This window comes from Perca flavescens, chromosome 24 (assembly GCF_004354835.1).
Source record: "Perca flavescens isolate YP-PL-M2 chromosome 24, PFLA_1.0, whole genome shotgun sequence".
NCBI lineage: Eukaryota > Metazoa > Chordata > Actinopteri > Perciformes > Percidae > Perca > Perca flavescens.
In genome coordinates, this window is record NC_041354.1 from 9,391,886 (window position 1) to 9,415,467 (window position 23,582).

The window sequence follows — 23,582 nt, forward strand, 5'->3', positions numbered from 1 at the left end:
TCACGCCCGCATGCACAATCTCCAGTACACTGCACCATCAGCACTCTATTAAATTACACACAGGGTAGAGTTATTATATTCTAATGCCACTCTTAATATAGGGCGCAGTTATGAGATAAAGAAAAGCCATTACTCTAACTATATGGCTCATATGCATTATTTAGATCATACAGTCTAATGGCAATAGCCTATTTGCATTATGCATAAGTAATTATATCATAATAGAGTCAATTCTGTCGGAGTTTGAAGACGTAGAAAGAGCTATGATACTTCTGCTAGTATCCTGCTGCTGTACAGGCTTCTGGCGCACAGACAGCAGCAGCACACACCATAAAAGTAACAACAACTGTCTTCTGAATGAGCATGTTTGGAAATCTGCGTGTGTGCAGTATCTCATGTGGTCAGAATCCGACTCTGGCATCAATATACTCATTTCCCTGAAAGTTTAATAGAGACAGTACATGCTATTGTTTTACTGAATCATGCCATCTGGAGTGGAGGAAATTGAATGATCCGTTTGTTGTCTGTTGTGTGTGGATTTAAAATTGAATTTACTCCTCCTTGTTTGGTTGATGTAACCAACGAGTCCCTACAAGACTTTAGCACCGTGGCTGCGCCGGTTCAAGAACGAATATTGATCAATTGATTGATTGATTGACAGTAATCGTGACTGTTTCTTTGCAGTGAGGTTCAGATGCGGTCCAGAAGCGGCCCAGGAGTGTTCCCGGAAGCCAGCAACGAGGACAACAGACCTCGTAACAGAGCGTCCAAGAGCATGGACCTGTGTGAGTGTTCACACACTCAAACCCCCTCATCACTGAAAGAAGCTGTTGCTTTAGTTCTCACCAGATTGAATGCATTTTCTGAGGCAGAAACCCGTACAAACCATATTGTTGTCTCAACCCTCACAAACCAGCCGACCAACATAAGAGTCTAATTACGGAGCCAGACTACACACACACACACACACACACACACACACACACACACACACACACACACACACACACACAACCACAACAGCTATCACATGCCTCTTATCACTACATTTCTTTGTTGTGATATGTAGCCCTCTCCTATTATCCCTGGCCTGAGGGGAATTGACCCCCTGAACTCATAAACCCGGGTGTGTGTGTGTGTGTGTGTGTGTGTGTGTGTGTGTGTGTGTGTGTGTGTGTGTGTGTGTGTGTGTGTGTGTGTAAGGCGTGAGGTTTCCAATCTCATGGCTTGCTGTGTGTGGAAGGTGAGAATGAAAGGGCTTATTTCCTCATATTAACCCCAAGCTGACCCCGTCTCTCCTGTCCTCTTTTTCTGTCTGTCCTTCCAATCTACTTTCTTTATCTCTTATTTTTTCCCTTTTTTCATACTTTCCTTCAATTTTCTTTGTCACCCCTGACTATTGGGATGCGGCCAGTGGTCTTTTTTTATTGCCATTTCTCAGCATTTCCTCCATCTTTGTTTATCTCTATTTTCCCTTTCGGCGCTTTCTTTCTCAACCTAAAGCCGACGAGTTCACTGCTCTTGCTCTCTTCTATCCATCTCTCTTTCTTCTCTGCCTCGCTCTGATTTCCAATAGTGGTTCATTAGGTTCAGTGGATTGGCTTTCTTCCTGCAGCGCACGCCTCTGCCACCCAAGCTGATTGGCTTTCATTATGGACAAGGGCGGTCTGCACACGCGGCCACGCACACTCAAACACACTCTCTCTCTGCTCAATCCCACTGAGGACCCACTCCAATACCCACCGCTGTCTGCCTCCCCTCTCTAGCTTCTGTCTCCATCTCTGGCCATCCTCCATTTCAATCTGTTTTTTTGTTATTTCTCTGGTTCTATTCATCCATTCCCTCTCCAAAGTGCTCAGGGCTGAAACAAGGTAGTTAGCAGAGCTGTGTGTGTGTGTGTGTGTGTGTGTGTGTGTGTGTGTTTATACACTGTACATGTGTAAAGATGGCAGGAGCTCTGAACACATATGACCTCAGATGCTGACCCTGTACACCTCTGGAGAGTTTCCCCCATGTCAGTCTTTACGGTCACATGAATCTGAGCTTTAGCCGCACCACAGAGCAGGTTAGCTTTTATTAAACCCCACTTGACAGAAGGAGGTGAGCTTCTTTTATTGACCCTGGATGCCTTAGCAAATAGTCTGTTGACTCAGAGCTTCTACTTACGCACGCACGCACGCGCGAGCGCGCGCACACACACACACACACACACACACACACACACACACACACACACACACACACACAGAAATCCACTCCCACACCACCTGCTGATGCAGTGAATAGTTGAGTCACTGACACTACAGCTGTACCACAAATGCCTGAAAGCACCAGAAAGAAGAGTTTTTGCTCTCATTTGCATTGTATGACATCATTTTTAGAAGGTAAAATAAAACACTGTAATAGATAATAGACGTAATCAAGCAACAATAATGGAAACCGATGCATTTATCAGTCTATGGTCTGGTTTGGATTGGCTTTGAGATGCTCAAAATGCATCAGACCTTTTACCAGGATGTGTATGGACTACACAGTTATTTGGTGTGCAATGACTCGGTTTGAATTAAAAGCATAAGTACTTTCACTATTCAAGACAGACTGAGACTGAGGAACAGAAGTGGAGTCAGTGAGTACGCTTACATGCACAGCGCATTGGAAATATGCGTCTCATTTGGGGGTTTTACCGCAGTTGCGGCCTGTTTATGGCCCCTTGCCGGTTTACGGATTTACGGTCAGCTCTGTGCGTTGCTGTTGTCGTTGTACACGCAAACCAACCAGCCAACTGTTTGCAAGGCTGAGGTGGAGATGCATGCCCACAAGAAAAGCCCACATCTCTGGTCGGAAGGAGAAACACACCTACTTTTAAATGAAAGACTTGGGTCATTTAAAAGTCAGGTTTTTGGATATGTGCAAACATCTCAACCGCAACCTTTTCAAAAAGGTGGTCAAAGGAATTAAAGAGGGAGGCTGTGTTCGCACAATCGAACAAGTCCACCACCGGTGGAAATCTTTCCACGGCTGCGTGTAAACGGGTATTTGTGGAATATTCACTTTCCCTAGCCATGTAAGCAGCTTAGTTGGAATATTGCCTTTTTAGGAATAAGGGCAAAAACCGGAAGATTATATTTATGTAAATGTAGTTAAGGCTGGGTACCGAATTCAATACTTTTTAGGCACCAACCGAATTGCCTTTAAAGTATAGAGTATCGAAAAATGCCTTGTCATTCAATCCCCAATTTTAATACCTAAGTAAATCTCATCGCCGTCAGTAAGCAAGCAGCATGCTTCTACCAAGATCTAATAATGTTTGTGATTGGCTGTCTAATGTTGTAATTTGTTTTTGTTTTATAAAATTGGTATCGAAAAACAGTATAGTTTAAGAACCGCTTTCGAACGATACCCAGCCCAAAATGTAGTCACTGGATATAACGCAGGAGCAGCCCAACGCGGCATCCTCTGGAACGAATGTCATTCATGCAGCTGACCCTCTTGCTCAGTTGGTAGCAAACAACCGAGGTAGTAACAAGGTCTTCAAAGCCATCGTTCTGTCGAGTTTTGCCAGTTCTGAATGATTGTGGCTTTTCTTCTCTTTCTGTGGCTTCTTCACAATAAATCTACAGAAGAGGGACCAAGTGGCGTAAGCACATTCCAGGCAAAAATACTTCACTGCGGGACACAAAGGAGGTCTGCACACTGTTAGGCTCCAAATAAATACTTTTTTTTTCTCTTTTCAAGGCACCCTTTCGATCTACAAGATCTTCCTCGCTTTTTTTCACCAGTTGATACAGGTCTGACACTGTGTGAGTGAACAGTGGGGCTGATACTGTAACAAGATCAAATTGCGCTGGATTACATGCATGCATCATTTCCTATGAATCCCGTTGAATGGCCATTGTAGAAGAACTACTGACCATAAAACGGATCAAAAATGGGTTTGATTTCATAAAAATCCCAAAGATTATGACTAAAAGCAGTGTCTGAAATACCAAGCAGTGCATGAACAAACAAAGAAAAACACCCAGCAGTGTCAGAAGTACATTGTGTGCAATAGACAGACAGTATGGAGCCATAAAAGAGTAAACGGAGACTAGGCCTAATAGTCCAACAGCTTCCAAAGCACATTCATACTTTCAGAGGCCAAGAGGTCAAATCTGGATGTGAAGAGAAACCCATGGAAACGGATCCAGCAGCTACACGGACTCCCTCTGTCTCATTAACTCTCTGCGTCTCTCTCAGTTGCTGGCTCTGTCTGTCTCCACACGTCTCTCAACCTCTCTGGATCCATCGCTGGCTCTGAAACTCCCCTTTTTTTTTTTTTCTTTTACAGTTTGTCTTTCCTCTTTTCCTCAACTTTCTTGCAGCTTCTTTCTGTCCCTTATATGACTCTGTGTCTTTGATTCTCTCCGTGTCTCAGACTCAATCCCACATTTTCTCTCTTTCACTTCCTCCCTCTATCCTGCACTTTCCCTTACCTCACTTCCATATAAATGCATAACTTGTCAACAGTATATATCATGCCTCTGCAGGTTTGTATGAATACCCTTACATTAGCTAGTTATACTATCCACACAAATGTGACACTATAATGTAGCTGACTGGAGGTCAAAATAGGGTTTCTAAATTTGTAGCCTTCCACTGTGGCACGAGTAGACAAATGTGGCTGCTGGCCATGCACACTTCTATCTTTCCTCCAAAGAAAAGGAAGCTTTTCATTATCTGTCAGGGGTCATATCGCCTGCAATAGCTTTTTTTTCTCTAAACTTCAAAAGTATTCTTTTTTATATATATATATATATTTTTTTTTTTTTTATCTGGCAAGTGTGCACAGGAAACATATTTCTTTGTTTTGGTTGCTATAGATGTTTTTCTGCAGGATTTTATGATGCAAGCTCTTTTGATCTGACACACCCTGTCACCCTGCACCTGTCACTCCGTGCTCCCTCTACTCACAGTTTGTCCCTTCTTCGGACTTCTCTCGTCCTTTCAATATTGTCCCTTCCTCTCATGTTCTCTCCCTCATCTGTCTGCCGGGAAAATTGACCTCATGAAAAGATGAAAAGGATTATTTAAGAGAAACAGCAGCATAATGAAAACCTATTATTGTATCCCATGGTGCACTGCCTGTGGCGGCTGCTGCTGGCCAACCGCAATCCTGTGTAGTTAGATTAGGTGGTGTTGGGTAGGGGTTTCTTCTTGTTTTCCTTTCCCTCCCTTTTTATTATTTTTTTTATTTATTGTCTCGCCTCTATCTGTTCTCATTTTCTCTCACAGGCACAATATCACTCTGTCTTCTGGTTTCTTACATTTCTGCCTCTTTTTTCATTTCCTCTTGCAGTCGGTCTCCCTCGTCCTCCTCTGTCTGACACTCCTGCAGGGAGTCATTTACAGCATGTGCCAGCACCAGTAGATACCATTATAACCGTTTACAAAGCAGCACAAAGCTGCTCTGTATTTCAGTATGTGTGGCACGTAATAATATGAGCCATTAACTGTGTGATTTTTTTGTGTGTGTGTCTGTGTGTGTGTCTGTGTGTGTGTCTGTGTGTGTGTGTGTGTGTTATAGTGGCTGACGAGAGCAACATGAGATCACTGGTCGGGCAGAGGAAAGGTGAGTGTTTGATATAATCTAAACACATGCAAAACGCTTTCCTCTTTTCCTTTTAATCCACCATTCGGCCACATTTCTCTTTTTCTCGCACAGTGCAACAGTTAGGTCCATCCACACGGAAATAAATTGACCTTCTGCGTGCAGATTCTCATTTTCTCTGTTTTTTTTTCTTATCTATTCTAAAAAAATTCTTTATTCCTCATTCTCCTTTGCCTCCCCCTCCCTCCACTACCCCGGCTGACAAAGTTGAGTTGTGAAGCACTTAGTGTCTGAGCTCTCGCTGCTTTATAGCCGTCCAGGTCAGCAGGCCCACAGCGCTCAGTCCTCCCCCAGCTGACAGCAGCCATATAGCATTACAATGGCTTCCGCTTCAGTTATTCTTCTGCACTCAGTTCTGCCTCATTTTATTTGAGAAAAGTCTGGTTAAAAGGTAAAATATAAAGTCCGTTTTACTATTTGCTTTTACTGACTGACATTACACAGCAGTGGTTCAAACTGTAAATATAATCCACTCTAGAATTGAAGCGCTTTCTGAATCCAGGAACAACGGTTCGTTTTGGGATTACCCCTGACTAAAGCCCCTCTCAGATATGTACCTTGTTATACAAATCTGATGGCAATTTAACATGTCAGTCTCATGTCCCGAGTCACTTTTACACAAAAGGAAAAAGCAAGGATCCCAGTTTACCATATTGTTATGCCGTGCTTGTCAGCCATTATAAAAACAGGCAGCAGAATTTGCCATCTAACGATATTAAAGGATGAAATTGATGAAATTAATCTATTAGGGGATTCACTGTGAGAAGGGGGCGACCGAGCATCCCTCAAGCTGATACGTAATTAAGGCTTCAACTGCAAAATAAGTTTGAAACTCCATCAGCGATGCAGCCTGCGAGAACACTCTTCTTCCTTGACGTCCCTCTAGTGCAGCAGGTGCTAAATATCGCGCGGAGGAAGGAAAATGTATGTTATGGATGTCGGAAGTGAGGAAAAGCCATCACTTTAACTTTCACTTTTAGGTATGCCATGTCTGAAAGGGGCTTTAAAGTGATCCTAAATTCATATATTTTACACAGCAGTTGCAGGGCTGTATGTGGGAGCATATAGGGCAGCAATGAACTTCCACTGAGTCACATATACTCTAACTGCTCCAGCATTGCATCTCTGTGTGGTTGTTCTGCGCAACTCCAGTACTATGAATATACAGTACCAGTCAAAAGTCTGGACACGCTTTCTCATTCACTTGAATGGTACTGGTACAGATAGAGCGTGCACGCTCAGCTGACCATCTCTAGTTGGGCTGCAGGAGTCATGGCTTTAATTGTGGAGTTCAGCAGTGTAGGTTCATCTCATTCAGAACACCCACTGTGTTTTAATATGGCATCAGGAAATGTTTGCCCAAAACAGGCCTGGCTCCCTCTGTGTCTCTGTCACACACACACACACACACACACACACACACACACACACACACACACACAAAAACACACACACACAAAAACACACACACACAAAAACACACACAGTTGTACATGATAAAGCAGGTGATTTAATCTGCAGATTGTTAATACTGGACACTTTCCCACAATGCCCACTTAAAAAATTCCTCACCAGACGCCTCTTTCAGTCTCTCTCTCTCTCTCTCTCTCTCTCTCTCTCTCTCTCTCTCTCTCTCTCTCTCTCTCTCTCTCACACACACACACACACACACACACACTGATCTTTTATATCCACCTGCAACAAGCCAACTAAACCTGTTGCCTGTGGAATACAAATGGCCCGAGCACTGCTGGTGACCTCAAATCCCCAACACTCAGCATTCACACAAGTGGCTTTGCCTCCTCCATGATATCCTCCTCCTACTCCTCCCCTCTGCTGCTGCTATCATTTTCTGGCATTTCTGATCAGCACCCATGACCCTTATGATATATAAAGCGATCCATTTCCCTGCTGCAGCATTCCTTTCTTTTTTTTTTTCATCTCCTCTCCCCTTGACGTCTTAGCTAATGTGTATTGACAGGGCTTTTGCGTGTTTTTCATTTTATGCTGACGCAGTGTATTTGCCTAGCTTCCTGCGCTACACCCCCACCCTCCTTCCTAAATGGCCTCAGTGTTTCTTTATGGGCTTTGACATATTTCATTAGGCGGATGATCTTAAGAGGCCTGCCTGGCTTCTTTAATCTGGCTAAAACCCTTTTTCTCTCTGGCTCGAGCCGCTGCGAGGAGCGCTTTCACTCTTCTAACTCTCTCTGTCTCTCTCTACTCTTGCTCCATCTTTCTTACTGCCACTTACTCACACTGTCCCACTCTCCCTCTCTCTCTTTCTTCTCTCTTGATTCTCCTGTCTTAGGAGTCTCCATCTTCAATAGAGCTTTTCGTTTTTTCCCCTTCTTTTTTCACTTTCATCTTTGCTACCACTCTCGTTCTTCCCTGCTTCTTCCCAGTCGCTTCTCTCTGATTATTCTCTGTCTCCTGCTCTTTGTCGCCAGGCTCATCCCCATTTTTAGTATCCTCTCAAATCCCAAACCTTCATCTCTCTTTCTTATTTTCTTTCCCTCCTCCTCTGCTACATCCGATTCCCTCTTTATGATCGTTTCAATTCTCTTTCTCTCAACAGGCTGATCCTTTTGTATTCACTCACTCTCTGTTAGCTTTACTCCTTTCTCTCTCTCTCTCTCTCTCTCTCTCTCTCTCTCTCTCTCTCTCTCTCTCTCTCTCTCTCTCTCTCTCTCTCCATTCTCAGCAGCTGTATCTGTTCCAGCCTTACGTGATTATATTGAACATGCTCTAGTCTCAGAGTTTCCTCTACCAAGTCAGAAGAGCCCACCATCTCTTTGCGTGCGTGCTTGCGTGCGTGTGTGCTTGCGTGTGGCAGACAGCCAAAATAATAATGAACAGATATCCCTTAATTCACCCCCACACCCCCCATTTTTCTCCCTTAGAGTCTAACATCTCCCTTGGCAGCAGGCTGCCCTCTTACAACACACCTGGGAGCTCATCCAGCACACACACACACACACACACACACACACACACACACACACACACACAGCATTTGGGGCTGTGCAGAGGATTTTACTGCAATACTGCACATGTACTTGCATTTGCTTTTGATGTTGCTCCAATTTCTAGTTGCGTATGTGGTTTTTCTCAGTCTTGTGTATGTTTCTCTCCGTGTGTGTGCTTTCTGATGATCATTTGAAGCTAACCGTTGTTGACTGGATATTCCATGCTTCAGAATTTACGGCGAACCCTGCAGCACAGCCACCGGTGCCGTTGCTCTGTGCGCCCCATTAGTCCCTGTTGTTTTCTCTCCGCACTTTAAGACTTTAAAACCAGCCGGCGTCCTGCCAGCGCTGAAGCCTCTGCTTTGTTTACACACTCTTTGTTTGGGTCTTGTGTAACTCTGCCTCTCGCTGTCATTCGCTCCTAAGCTCGATCCCTCTCTCTCTTTCCCTCCGACATGTCGTTGTTGATTTAAACTGAAAGTCGTCATGTTGCAGCAATTTTGTGTGTGTGTGTGTGTGTGTGTGTGTGTGTGTGTGTGTGTGTGTGTGTGTGTGTGTGTGTGTGTGTGTGTGTGTGTGTGTGTGTGTGTGCGTGCGCCTATAAGGGCCAATTCTGCAATTTTTACATGGTCAACATCTTAGACCTCGAGGCAACCAGGTGTGAAGTGTAGGAAAAGTGAAATGAGTTGCTCCTCTTTCTGACTGTGGCTGCTCATTAACTGGTGGAGGCATCATGCTTGTGCCAGAGTTCTCTCTGTATTTGGGTTTGTTCGGGTCCACCGCTTTTTGGATCCTGTCTAATTATCCTTGGGCCTATTAGGGCTGAGTCTGATTTTCCTTGTATCCCTGTCATATCGGGTCCAAAATGATGCATATCTTGTTCAGGTAGGTATTCTGAAAGTTTGGGACCTGGTCTAAAATGTTCTCCCAGAAAAGACATCAAGCCCCTGATGGTGAGACTAGCATGCAGAGTGTTTGGGTGGTATAGCATTTTGTGTGTGTGTGTGTGTGTGTGTGTGTGTGTGTGTGTGTGTGTGTGTGTGTGTGTGTGTGTGTGTGTGTGTGTGTGTGTGTGTGTGTGTGTGTGTGTGTGTGTGTGTGTGTGTGTGTGTGTGTGTGTGTGTGTGTGTGTGTGTGTGTGTGTGTGTGTGTGTGTGTGTGTTCTCCCTCAATGCACAAGCACTTTTATCTACCACACGTTTACAAATGGCACGTTTACCGCTCCACACTATTTGCTCCAAACCTCATCCATACTCTGCCAACCCTCTGCGCTGCTGTAATCCAGTAGAGGTAAGCAGTAATTATGAAATGGCCTTTTAAGTCCCCTCCAGTTATTAAAGCCATTCATCTAGTCGGAGGCTGAATACACACGGCCCATATGTTCCCATTCTCTCATACATCTAAACAGCTAAACCCAATTACTGCCAGAGCAGCGCCTCCATCCAGCTTCATCCTGTGCCTCTGATATAGCTGAGTGCATTCAGATAGTGACGGAGGGATGCTTAATGACTGGACAGCTCTTTAATTGGAGTGGAGTTTTGATCGGCCATAACATGAATTGGATTTGCTTTTGCTGGCTTTACAGTTGTCTGAAGTGATTTGGTTTGAAGTCAAGTTTGTCGTATGTTAGGAAGTCAGAATGAAGAATATGCTGTAGATACTCACTAAGGCAGTCAAATGTGTATTAATCCTCAGATGAAAATAGTCCCTAATAAATGCGCCTATCACCCCTGTTTGATGATGTGTTAACTAAAAACTACAGTGCCCGGCTGTTTTAGGTGATTACTGAGCCTTTAAAAAAAAAAAAAAGAAAAGAAACTACAATTTATTTTTTTTATTTTTTACCTATTCTGAAAGATTTACATTTTCAGTGGGATTGGGGCAGAGCACCACAGCCAGAGTAGGAAAGTGTGAAAGTTTTGAGAACATTACGCTGCAACACATTTTTGGTTTTGGCTTTTTCATGAGATGTTTTGTCCATGCCTACGGTATATGCCATGCTTTTGACTCTTTAGATGTCTCGCATGTCATCATAGGTTTGCTCCAATAAAGCTTTAAAAGCCTGTAGTCAGTACATTTAATCTAGGCTGAAGCAATGCTATTAGTGTCATGACCGGCCTATTGTGTGTTCTTTCCATTACTTTGTGTAGTTTTAAGATCTTAAATGCATTCATAAACATTTATTGAGATGAGATTTGTTAATATCTATTGTAATTCACGTTGTTATGGCTTCACTTGCATAAAATAACTTTTATTGAAACGGTGTAACACAGGAAGGGGACCATTCTATCCCTTGTAACAGTGTGTTTAATGCTTCTGTTGGATTAAATTCAATAACCTTTATTGAAAAGGGTGACACTGAGAGCAGGCTTTCTTTTACGTGTGTGTAGTGCGTGTGTGTCGTGTGTTGTGTATGTTGTGTGTGTGTGTGTGTGCGTGCCATGTGTTTTTATAGAGGATTGCAGGTCAGAGCCTGTTTTACAGGTCTCCAGAAAAATGGCTCCGGGTTTTATTGGCCATGTCCTGAGATTGGATGCTAGATGGAAAAGTGTGTGTGTGGATCTGTGAACTACATGTGTGTTTCTATAAGCATATTTGTGAGCACTGTAGGGATTCACGTGTGTGTGTGTCTGTGTGTCTGTGCTACCTGTACCCGTTTTAAAGAACTATGGCTGGAAGCAACAAGCCCCTTTTCACTGTTGGCCAAAGTGTCTCCTTGGCAACTCACCGTCATCCTTCGCAGACACACTTACACACACACTTACACACACATACACACCTGCTCCGTACCACCACTGCCACCCCCAGCAGTTTTGATGGAGGGGTAACTTTCTTGTAACTGTGGCAACCTTGCAGCCAGTGTGCTACAAAGCTGCTTGCTGCGAAGCACATTATAGTCCAGTTGATAGGTAAGTGTTAAAGGCCTGCTGAGACACTGTGGGAGGGTTCAGCAGCGTGCCAGGGTTTGTATTGGGATGTGTGTAAGTGTGTGTATTTGTATGTTTTGACTGGTACAACAATATTACATTTAATATAAATAAGACAATATCTTATTTAATAGTTTGGTGTTAGCCCACCCGGTTGATTGGATAGTGTAATAGGTAAGACACGGTGGCCGGGCTTAGCAGTGTGTGTTTGTGTGTAGACGTGTGTGTGTGTGTGTGTCTGTGTGTGTGTATAAGTCTGAGTGGTGTATTCAATTTGTACTGCACACAGAGTTGGTATGGCAAAGCCTGTAATTTGGACATTTCTGCAGTTGATTCATTCTTGTGTTCATTGGGTGAAATAATTTGAGAGTTATTGGCAGACTTATTCAGAACCGACAGACATTTAGAGTCCGACTGCAATTATTATCTTCAAATTATTCACACAAAATATCAGTATTGATAATGTTTTGACCCCCGTGACATAAAAGTAGAGAATCGGTTGTAGCCGTGTGCCTCACCCTGACAGGTTGCAGGTGTGTCACTCTCACTTTTAAAGTACAAAGCAGCATCATGGAGCGCTGTAAGTCTTTGCAGGGCCGGTCAGCACAGCAGGACCCCAAGGCTACGTTTTAGGCAAAGACTTCCCTGCTGTCTGCGCAATACAGACTAGACGGCCTGTAGCAAAGTCACAATATACACATTGAGATGTGTGCAGGTTAGGCATGTGTGTAGGTGGATGTTGGCAATTGTTGTGCATACTGTACATCTACGATATGCAGGTGTGGGTTTCTGAATGGGTGTTTGTGCGTACTGGAAAGTGTTTGTGTGTTTAGTGTGAATGCAAGCTCCATTTTAATGTGGTAATTGGCAGGTTCTTTTCATCAACATTTTTTTGGCATTAAGGTTGTTCCTTTTTGAAAGTTTTCTTACTACGATATTTTCAATGTTCCTCAACACTGGAGTCTCATTGATACATTGATAACACAATGCTTTATGTTGTGGTCATTAGTTTTAATTATGTCAGCTTTGTTTCTATGTAAAAAATAAACTTCAAATAAAATGGAGGGAAAAGCTGATTGTCATGGTCAGTGACTTCCCAGTTCTCGACTGTATAACTCAAACAATCTTCTGGGACATTGCTTGGGAACTACGTTCTCATGTGCCGGTATTAATGGCAAGGGGGAGAAAATAACTGCCCAGGCAACACAGAGTTTGTAAAATGATGAGGCATTGGCTGCAATTGCTGGTGAAAAGAAGCCGGTCAGAGGCGTTTGTCAGGGCTGTAGGAAATTTAGAAAGCAATCAGGAGCAAAAATCGGGACCAAAACACCACACAACAGCAGCTTAATACATCAAATATTCACCCATAATCCAACAGTGAAGAGTTTTGAATGCTGTGTGTATTATCCAATTTCTACAAAGAGTAATCTTTTAGCTTCACTCATTCACTTCAGACTTTTTACATTAAATTACATGTCATTTAGCTGATGCTTTTATCCAAAGCGACTTACAATTGCTATATATTTCGGAGGTCACACACCTCTGGAACAACTAGGGGTTAAGTGTCTTGCTCAGGGACACATTGGTTGATGCATTGCAGTGGGAATTGAACCCAGATCTCCCACACCAAAGGCATGTGTCATCACCACCCAATAAGCTCCTTAATTGGATGTTTCTTACTGAAATGCACCTTGGGAGTTGTACTTGACTACTCTCCTGAAGTTTATACTGCATCTACTTTCTAAAACATTTTTTTTATCAAAGAACTGAAAAGAGATATTTTTCTAACAGTTAATCATATTTTGTACTGATGATTTAATTGGTAGTTTAATGTCCATCTAAGGTTTTGAACTGCTCCCACTGCCATTACCTTTTCTTTGCAGAAAATGTTACTTCTGAAACCTTGACAAGCAAAATAATCCCTCCCACTTCGCTACTCGCTAATAGAGTGAGATAAAGAAAAAGACCAAAAGAGAAAGTGAAGAGGTGACATTATTGCTTGATCTTGGATGGAGGAGTGTTACAGCTGTGAAGGGCATTGCCACCATCCTGGCCTGTTTGGCTGTTCGGCTGTTTGTCAAATATGTGCACCAGCTTGAACCAGTAGCAATCAGGCAGGCATGATGCGAACGGATCCGTGAGAGCATCTGCTGGCACAGCGGGCAGCGATATGTGATAAACGCTGATTTCACCCTCCATTGGATCGAGCTGGCGATGATAGCCACCTCTCCCTCGCTCATCCATCCTATTAAACCCTCATTATTCATTTACCTCCAGCCTCAACCGCCTGACATGCATGGAATGAGAGCCCTTGCTGCCCCACACACAAACACACACATTTGTGCTCATATTTCTTCTCCTATTTCATCTGAAGCGGTCAAGGACACACGCCGCTATCTCATACAGGCAGTATCGTGACTTTTACAAAAAAAATTATTTTTTCTTTTTTGGACCAAAATTTTCACGTTTTGTAGGGCACACAAACGCCCGCACGTTCAGACACACAGAGTTTCTCTGTATAGTGCAGCAGTGCGCTGGCAAGGAGCTTAATTCTATCAGGCTGCGAGCTGGACAGCCGTAATTACATTTGTGACACAAATCCTGCCTCTCAAATTGAGCGTTTTATTCCTGAGCGCTCCCTCCTCTCTATTTATAACCCCTTATTCCCCATAAATCCCACTTCCTCTCAGAAAGTCAATTTAGGACTTAAAAGGCAGCAACGCTCCGCTTACTTTCCCCCCCTCCTTCCACTCTTTTGCCGCTTCAGTTTCACTTCCCCTTTTCCCCGCTCTTCTTCGGGGCTTTGAAGCCTCTGAAATAACGTCTTAAGCAGCGAGTGCCAATGATGCGAGAAAGTCATCCCTACAGGAAAGTTTTCAGACAGGAAAAAAAAAAGACGCTGCTTGCAACCTGTCTGTAACTTCTTTGAAGAGTACTTGTCACTGCTACATTGTGATACACAACTGGGATGGGTTATGGTGCGGTTTCTTTTCTGGCTTTTCCTTCACCACTCTTGGTCACCTCTCCTTTAATTTCTCACACAGCGTGTAGGGCGGGTCCAACTTTGGCTTGACATTCACTCTCTTCTCCTTTGTCTCATTTTCTCTGTTTTTTTCCAACAGCTCTGCATTTCCTCAAATCTTCCTTTCTCCTGGTGCCTCCTCCCCCCCTGCTCTCCAATCCCCTGCTGAATCAGCTGTGGCCTTCATCACTTTCCCGCTCCTCCGTCTTCCCTTTTTTCCTCTCTCGGGTTGGAGGCCATACCTGAGTACAGTATGATGGCAGTTCATTTATTCCCTCTCTCTCTCTTGCTTATGCACGAGTCTGTCAGTTCCCATAGTGCTGCTCCTCACCTGTCCCTGTACCACTCCACCTCATTGATTTTTTCTTTTCCCCTCCTTTATGTTGCTCCTATAGGACTCTGTCTTTCTCCTCATTTCTGTCAAGCCTGTTTCTCACCCTCTCTCCTCTGCTTCCCTCTACCTCTCTCTCTCTCTTTCTCCATTTCATCTTCATAGCTTTATATTTCTGGTTCTCGCCTCTTTGAGTTTCAATCCAAAAAGCTGTATCCATTAGGGAGAAATTGTATGAGCTGACGCTGATTGCTCAGGTTATCAGCTGACTGATCAGGCAATCCTATATTGTGTAGTCATATAGCCGGTTGAGGCAGAGGTCTTTCCCTGCCACTGTCGCACCAAATGCTTGCTCTTGGGGGAGAATTGTTCGGTCTCTGTTAATTATAGAGTGTGGTCTAGACCTACTTTATCTGTAAAGGTTCCTGTGATAACTTCTGTTGTGATTTGACACTACACATACAATTTAATTTAATTAAATAGTCATACAAAGTTTGAAAGGCCGACTCAGTCTACATCCAAGCCTTATATTTTTAGGCCAAGATATCAATATCTTTTGTATATTCTTTATAAATATCAATTAGAGTATCATTTCAATGCATGTATAATTGTTATGCATTTAGATATGTATTAATTTATTCCAAGTAACCATCATAAAAAGTCTGTAATTCTGGTCCAGTCCAGACTCAATAAGATTTAAGACTTAAATAGTTTTCTTTAATCTTTAATCCTGCTTTAGTAAACATGGCATGACCTCACGCCTTAAAATATCTTTGTATTTTGTTCTTACAGTGTTCCTTTAAAGTTTTAGAGCTTGTATTTGCAGTACTCAGTGCTGTTTTCCTCATATGTTTAGATAAGATAAAGGAATTACGTTAAATCCAGCCTCCAATACAATCAAAGACCACGCAAAACACAAAGCACAAAAAAAGGGGGAGGAAGAAGAGCAAAAAAAAAAAGTTTTCAAGAGATGACTAAAACGTGTGTGAAAGATGAGGCATGTTGGGTAAATGCTGCCGTAAACTTTGGACAGCCTTGATCTGGTTCAGTAGACACAATGCACAACTTTACACTGGATGAGTCCTAATCTGGCACAAATAGACCAAGTATGGACTCATTCCAGCGCACCCTGCCGTAACTCATCCGGAATGTCCCAGCTTCTTCTTCCCCTCCTGCAATGATCTGATCTCAGCCTCTGTTCAATCTCAGGGAGCATTAATACTTAAGAAAGTTTAATGCAGAGGCCCTTTTAATTAAGGAAATATTAATGTAGGAGATGATAATGTTTTGTAAGCAGTGGAGGGAATTTAGCTAAAAGCTTATGATCTCAATACCCAGAGTCACTTTGACATTTAAAATCATTCTGTCTCATTTTTATCAGTGGCAGCATATCTCATTTTTGGAGCAGACTTCCCTCTTCCTCATCCTCCTCCATCAACCGGGCTTCTCCTGCCCTCCCTTTCTCCCTCTCATCCTGTTTAACATCCGTCCACCTCATCGCTCACAGGCCCTCCCACCCTCTCATGTCTGTTTCATTTCTCAGATCCGTACGATGATGGAGCGCTGGGCCCGACCCTGGGCCTGTGGAAGTCCAGCTCCCTTGAGAGTCTCCAGACGGCCGTGTCGGAGGCCAAGCAGAGTCGCAGCCAAGCCAAGGTGCCCTTCCACCGCCCGCGGCCGCAAATTGTTCGGGGGCGGGGGGCCAACCAGAGTTTCCGCCTCGCCATTGACAAGTCCTACGATGGACCTTCTGAAGATGGTAAGACTTCTCATTCGCATTTTGGAATCAGAAAGAGTGGGATCAGACTTTACAGAGATCTAAAATGATACGCCAAAAAGAAAGCCCCGAAATTTCAAAGAATGTTCCTTTTCTAATGTCGGACTGTCACTATTGCTGTACTATGGGATTCCTTCCTAGACATTGTATCCATTTTAAATTAGACCCTACACTGCCAATGCACATCCCTTAGGCTTTACAACACACTGGCACTCAAGAAGAGCCAGAGGCCTGCCAAGAGACAGTGCTTAGCCTAAGTACCTTAATGAAACGCTACGTGATTTTATCCACTCAGCAATTTCGGAAGAGCAACTTTATATCTTACAGCAGCATATTTTTAAAGCTCTACCTGGTGAACTCACAGACATGTTGGATGTTGAGTGTGTGTGTGTGTGTGCGCGCGTGTGTGATTACTGAAGAAATGATCCTCTGTGTTAGCTGAAATGGAGGACTTCATGCAGAATGTTGACTAATGATCTTTGGAAACAATCTGGAGTGTGAAAAATGACCCGTCTGCAGTTGTATTAGAGGAGAAGTCTGACTTCCACAGCGTTTGCCGCAGAATGACAGTTATACAAGTTATATTTTCTGTCTTTACCCAGGTCACCCAAATCTGTGTTCTGATACTTTAAATTGAACATCAAACCACAAATGACAATCATTGTGACGACTGTTAGACCCACTTAGGTTGGCTTTCACATGTAGATGTAAATTCAACTCGTATAACTGCTCCTAGTTGTCATCCAGGTGCAGAGACTTGCCTCTGGCCAGCCCCCTGCACTGGGAGAAAGACTACCTCATAAAGGACTAACTAGCTTCACTGAACAGATGCCTCAACAGCCCAGTGAAACGATTCATGTGATACATGCAGCTACATTTATGAGCATGTATTCCAGCTGTGTGCCTACATTTCAACCTCTGCCCTTCGCCCTCCTCAGACATGTCAGAGGAGAGCTCCGGCCTCGAAACGCCCGTCAGCGGCTCCTCTCGCCAGGACCTGGACGCAGAGGACGGCAAGACAAAGAAGAAGAAAACAAAAGGGAAGAAGAAGGAGAAAAAGAGCAAAGGGAAGAAGAAAACAGAAGATTCTGTGGATGATCTGGAGAAGAAGACCAAAAAGAAAGGATTTGGCCTCTTAAGGTAGGAAATCTGGATATCCTTTAATACTTTAACCTCCATATAGTAAGTCATCAGTCATGAGTCACATCGGGTTTTTTTTTTACTTTAAACAACATGTGGGGTTTTCTTTCATTTAAACTCTGTAGCATCAAGCAAAAGCAGTTCCACAGACTGCCACGACGGTACCTTGAGTCTCTAAATTTTAAAAGGCCGACTGCCAAACTAGAAACGTGTGAGCTGAAACAGAGCAGGTAATGAGGCTTGTGCTTCATCTCTACTCCAAAACCCCCAGGTGTTCCTGGAGGATCAACAACGCGGCGATTACTTTTGTTTTCAAACTGACCAGATTTTCAGCCGACACGGCTATTTTACTTACTGCTGTGCTGGTGTGGCACAGATTGTTCAGGTTGTGCAGGTAACAAAATATGTGATGCATCGCCCCTGTACTGTAAACCGTACAATTTAGGTTTTTATGTAGGAATCGATGGAAAACAGCAGGACCCTGCCCTTCTTTCCCCCTGATTAAATTTTGACAAATTACCCACTGAGACCAGCAGGATTATGGGAAGTTGGATTATTGGATATGAGCACAACCTTCGCTGTAATGGAGGGCATCCATTATCTCTCAATCCAGGTAAAGTCCCACTGACACCGTACCAACCCAAGCCGCTTGTCACCCCCTTTATCAACGTGTCCCCATCGTGATTGTGGCGGTCCAATCCTCCAACAGCAACCCTTATCTATTGGCAGTGACACGTCGTGGTCAGTGTATCACTGCACTTCCAACACTTGAGATTCAATTAGGCTGTGGCGAGAGATAGCGCAGGCTGAGCGTTGGCCTACAGATGGCAGATAAGAATCCAATCGGCCACAGTGTCAAGGGCGGTAATGGAAGAGATGTTCACACGGTTAGGCTGGCGGTGGAGAGTAGGGCAAGATGAAGGACACACACTCAGAGAGCCAGAGTTCCATACAGGAACACATGTCAGAATGGTTGCAGTTGAGTGTAAACCCACCTAAAATCCTGTCCAGCTTGCGCTATATTTCCCCAATAAAATGTACTTGACTTTGTCTTTGTCGTGAATAGTTCCCTCTATTACACACATCAAGCGTCTGCTGTTTCTCTGCAGCAGAATATGTAGCAGCTGACACTGCTAGCTGTGTGACAGATTGTGTTTATATGTTTGGAAGGTAATCTCTGCATCTATACTTCACAAGCATACAGTGCCATTTCCTGTTTTATTTCCTCGTGTCTCTGTTCATATGTTGGAGCTGGGATTTCTGTTTCGGTCTTCCATTTGTTCATACTCTCTATCCATCCCCTGCTTTTGGTCATGCCTACTCTTATTTATGAAAGAGTTACTTGCTCTTACAATGATCAAAGACAATTAGTTAAACAGTTGTCTTTATTAAGGCTGCCCTCTAAAGATTGATGAGGCAGTCACGGAGCCGTCAATTTGAACGCTCAATGGTGGTTTTTGCCCCCCAACAGGCAGTGCTGCCTGGAAGGAGCCATTGGGGGCAAAAAACACCGATAAACAATGTGAACCTCATGTTGTCATTCGGAGCATCAGACCTTTTTTTTTACTAACTGTGATTGAAATAAGGAAAGTGGGCTCCACAGTGAGAGTTTTATGATTGGGATGCACAATCTTTATTTCCTTTTGACTGTGTGGAAGTCTGAAGTTTTCACATCACGGACGATCATTTTAGATGCCAGTAAAGCGTGAGTCTTACAGGTAAAAGGTGAGACTTTATAAGTAGGCACTGTAGGAGCCTAGTGTGTGGCAGCGGCTCTGCAACTGCTCTCGACTGGAGAGTATGAATAATACAGCATTTCTCATCATTCTAGGTGAGGCGTATTAGTGATATAATGTTGATTATTATTTCAAACCTGTTTTTATAACCAAAGGCTTGAACAACCTTACTAAATAAAATGAAGAAGCCCCGCACTTTAAGTCAACTTGGAAATCACAGGCCTAGTCTTTATCCCATGCTTGCTTGTATGCACGTTATGCGAATGCTGGTACACCTATGCATGTAGTTATACACACACACACACACACACACACACACACACACACACACACCTTTTCATTCTTGTTTGCAAACTCATCCTTTTGAATTGGCAACAATAGCCAGAAACACTCAAATCCAGCCCACTGTTCATCCAAGCCCAGAGGCTGAGTGCTTTTCTAACTCAACAATAGAACAGAGTCTTGTATGAAAAGCTTCCCGATTGTTGCACCACACACTAGCCTTTCTCTCCCTGGCCTTTATCTGGCCGACTTGATGGTTATTGAACTTGAAATATGACTTAATTAGCTGGAGTATTGCGCGGTTCGATCTAATCGCAGCTCTCAAATGTTATTTTACTCCAATGGCAGCATTAGGAAAAGGGCAAATTATAAAAATATGACCTCAATTTACCTCCGCAATGGAAGTGTGCGCAGCAGCAGCTAGCACAACAAATGTTGGAAGTCGGCCCTGTCCTTTCATCAGCAGCCATAAATATTTAGTTTAGCTGCGCCAGTATTTGAAAAACAAGTTGTTTTTGGCAGTATGTTGCAAACAGCTGGGTGTAAGGTGACCTCTGGAGATCACGTTTGTCGTGGCAACATTTGTTTTTCTGCTAAATCTACGTGTGATCCTCTTTACATGATCACTCCCTCACTCTCCATACAGTGTGTCCTATCTCTGCAGAGCTGGTGTGAGTCCCACACCTGCTGGCATCATGAAAGTGCTTCAATTAAAGGTCAACAATTAGGGAAGGCTGATGTAGGAGGGAGATATAAAAGGTTGAAAGGTTCCGACACCCATACCGTTTTGGTCCAATTAATATTGAACTAGCTACACTTATCCAGCTGTCATTACAAATGACTCTAATTGGCCTAATCAGGGTGCAATCATTTGTGATGGTCAAATGGGATTCAGAGTATATTTAATATTATCATCTGTTTAATTGTATCATGATATGATCGTAATATAGAGTTGGGCGTTATGGAGAAAACCAAATATCATATTTTGGACCAAACACCTCGATATCGATACTGTAGGGTTGACTATTGGTGCTTTCACAAAATATTTACACAATGAGAATTTTGTATACTCATCAGTATCTGGATATATTGCCCAGCCCTATGGTACTATGTTATTGTTTTACATAACAAAACACTGTAATTAATATTGGGATAAAAACATAAAATATTAGCGCTCATAGTGATTTAAAAAGATGCTTAGCAAAGACTTATATTTTACCATATAGAGTAACACTACCGGTCAAAGGTTTGGGGTCACCATTCCACTCCATTCCAGACAGAACACCAGCTGAGATCAGTTGCATTGTTTTTTTTAATCAGGGCAGCAGTTTTCAGATTACATTATGTGTTTACATAATTACAAAAGGGTTCTCGACTGTTGTAGAAAGTAGTGGCTGATCTTTAATGTACATTGCCCATTATCAGCAACCATTCATCCCATGTTTCAAACTCACATTCTGTTTACTAATCTGATATCATTTTAAAAGGCTGACTGAGAAAACATTGGAGAACCCTTTTGCAATTATGCAAGCACATAATGTAATCTGAAAACTGCTGCTCTGGTTTAAACAAAACAATGCAACTGATCTCAGCTGGTATTCTGTCTATAATGGAGTGGAATGGAAATGTCTAGTGACCCCAAATTTTTGACTGGTAGTGTAGATGCCCTCAGATTTGGCTTCTCCTCATTTTCATCATCTAAAGCCCAGTTTGCATCCTGTCTCCCTGATTGCAAAATAAGACCAGACAAATGGCAGTGCCCTTCAGACCTTCCTCCGTAGAGGTTGCCTGCCTCTCTTGTCTGTATTCAGCAGACAGCGGTGAAGTCTTTGCCTGTAACGTAGCCTCGGGGGCTGCGCCACTGACAGGCCGCAGAAAGACTAACACTGGATCTCAGCCTGCACTGCTGTTTTCTCTCACATCTGCACACTCCTGTAGAACAAAGAGGACAACCTGGTCAGGGGTTTCAGATGTCTTCATCAAACAAGGATATTTACATTCCACTTTCTTATTTGAATAAAAACCTTTGCCAGCAATATTTTTTCAGAAAGTAAAGGCTAGGGTTCCATGTGCTCTAGTCTATACCACATATTTTCACAAGTTTCTCATCTTTGGGAAGTTGTTCGTGGCATCAGTTCTCGTGTGCACGGCTTATGCTTGAGCTCATACTTGTTTTTGTGTGAGGATTAGACATATTATGGTTTGATCCAACATGACTAAATCAGGAGGTCAGGGTTTGAAGGATAAAGCTTGTGACTAACATCATCTCGTGTCATCAAGCGAGCGTCGCTCCCAAGTGACATTCCGCTGAATGGCGAAGGCTGTGTGTATTTGCACGTTCTGCATGTGACTCCATTTGCATCTTGAGTGGGTGTCAACCAATCACCGGCTGTGTCGTTGCTCAACTGCCCCACCAGCCCTGCTGGGCACTGACACATCCCGTCTGTCTCCACATCCCGTCACTCACTCACTCGCTCAGTCAGTCAGGATCAATGTTGAGCTGTCGCTATCAGCAAAGGTCCCGCTGTGACAGCGCCCCTCCGACAATTTAAGGGACATGAAAGCCTGGCGTTTTGATCCGTTGTTTACAAATCCACATACAACATGATATATCCTCTTCTCCCCCACACTTCTCTGTTTGCGGCGCTGAAGAAATCCGACAGGGATGCAAGCCAATTAGCGCCGTCCGTTCCGCTCTTATCCTATCGCAGAGCAGCAGGATGTGCAGTGGTGGGCTGTACTCTACAGAATCAAAGGCCTGTTGTCAAACGGCAAGATGATTTCTGATGGATTACTGCTGTCATTGAGCACTCCTCATTCCCTTTCCTTAAGCCCTTGCTCCCTTCCATGACGAGCCCTCCTTTACCTCCTTCCTTCCCGACCTTGCCTTTTTCCTTGTGTCCTTTGTAACTTCCCTGTGCCATCTTTCTTGTCATCTCTTTGCTCTATACTTGAGTGTTTCTTTCCAAAGTCATCTCTCTGTTTCCTTGACTGAACTATTGATTTAACCAGGCTACATTAGACAAAATGAGCTCTCAAGTCCCACTTGAATTCACACAAGTTTGTGATTATCTATGATTAAATGTGCTAATATGAGCTCTGTGAGGTCCCAGAGACCTCCTGCCAATTAAACAAGCACAAGGCTTTGTCTTTGTGAAGTATCTGTCGTCTGTGGTGCTTTTTTTTTTTTTTTTTTTATAATTACCCAGTTATTGTCCTGCTTATTCTAAACAAACCAAAGTTTGCTGTGCGTCAGAGAACATCCCAGAAAAAGAGTGGTAGTGTTTATAACTGCAAATGTAAAAGCTTTAGCTGGCTGTAGCACTCAGCACTGTTTTGTTGGCAATACGGAGTACAGAAACAGATCTTCACAGAGTGTGACTTTAAACACATAAGACCAGCAAAGGAAGGATAGAGGTAGACCACTATTTGAATGGGCCCTGGTTGTCAAACGTGTTGGTAGGCATACCAAAATCCTTCTGACATGTTTGTGTGGGTGTCTTAGCAGTGACTCTAAGCTGTGATAGGGGTAAATTGGAGGTGCATTACCTAATCCCACCGTTGGTTAATGCGCTGCAGGTGGATTTCTTTGATCCACCATCTCATCTGGCATTTAAGGGCTGTTAGCTGCGCTGAAATGGAATATGGAGTGGACGCTTCAAGGGAGTATTTATTAATGTTAGTATTCTCTTTTGTAAAATATGCATAAGGCCATTCATTTTGCACACAGGACAAATCTCTCTCTCTGTGG

General features: G+C 43.4%; 1 protein-coding gene across 1 annotated transcript in view; it reads left to right on the plus strand.

Annotated features, from left to right (window-relative positions):
- Nucleotides 1-23,582, plus strand: part of pard3ba (par-3 family cell polarity regulator beta a) — a 145,307-nt gene that overhangs the window by 72,470 nt on the left and 49,255 nt on the right. The window contains exons 16-19 of the mRNA XM_028571803.1: nt 685-785; nt 5,564-5,608; nt 16,440-16,655; nt 17,612-17,813. Of these exons, the coding sequence (XP_028427604.1) occupies nt 685-785; nt 5,564-5,608; nt 16,440-16,655; nt 17,612-17,813 (564 nt within the window). The remainder of the gene's footprint in view (nt 1-684; nt 786-5,563; nt 5,609-16,439; nt 16,656-17,611; nt 17,814-23,582) is intronic.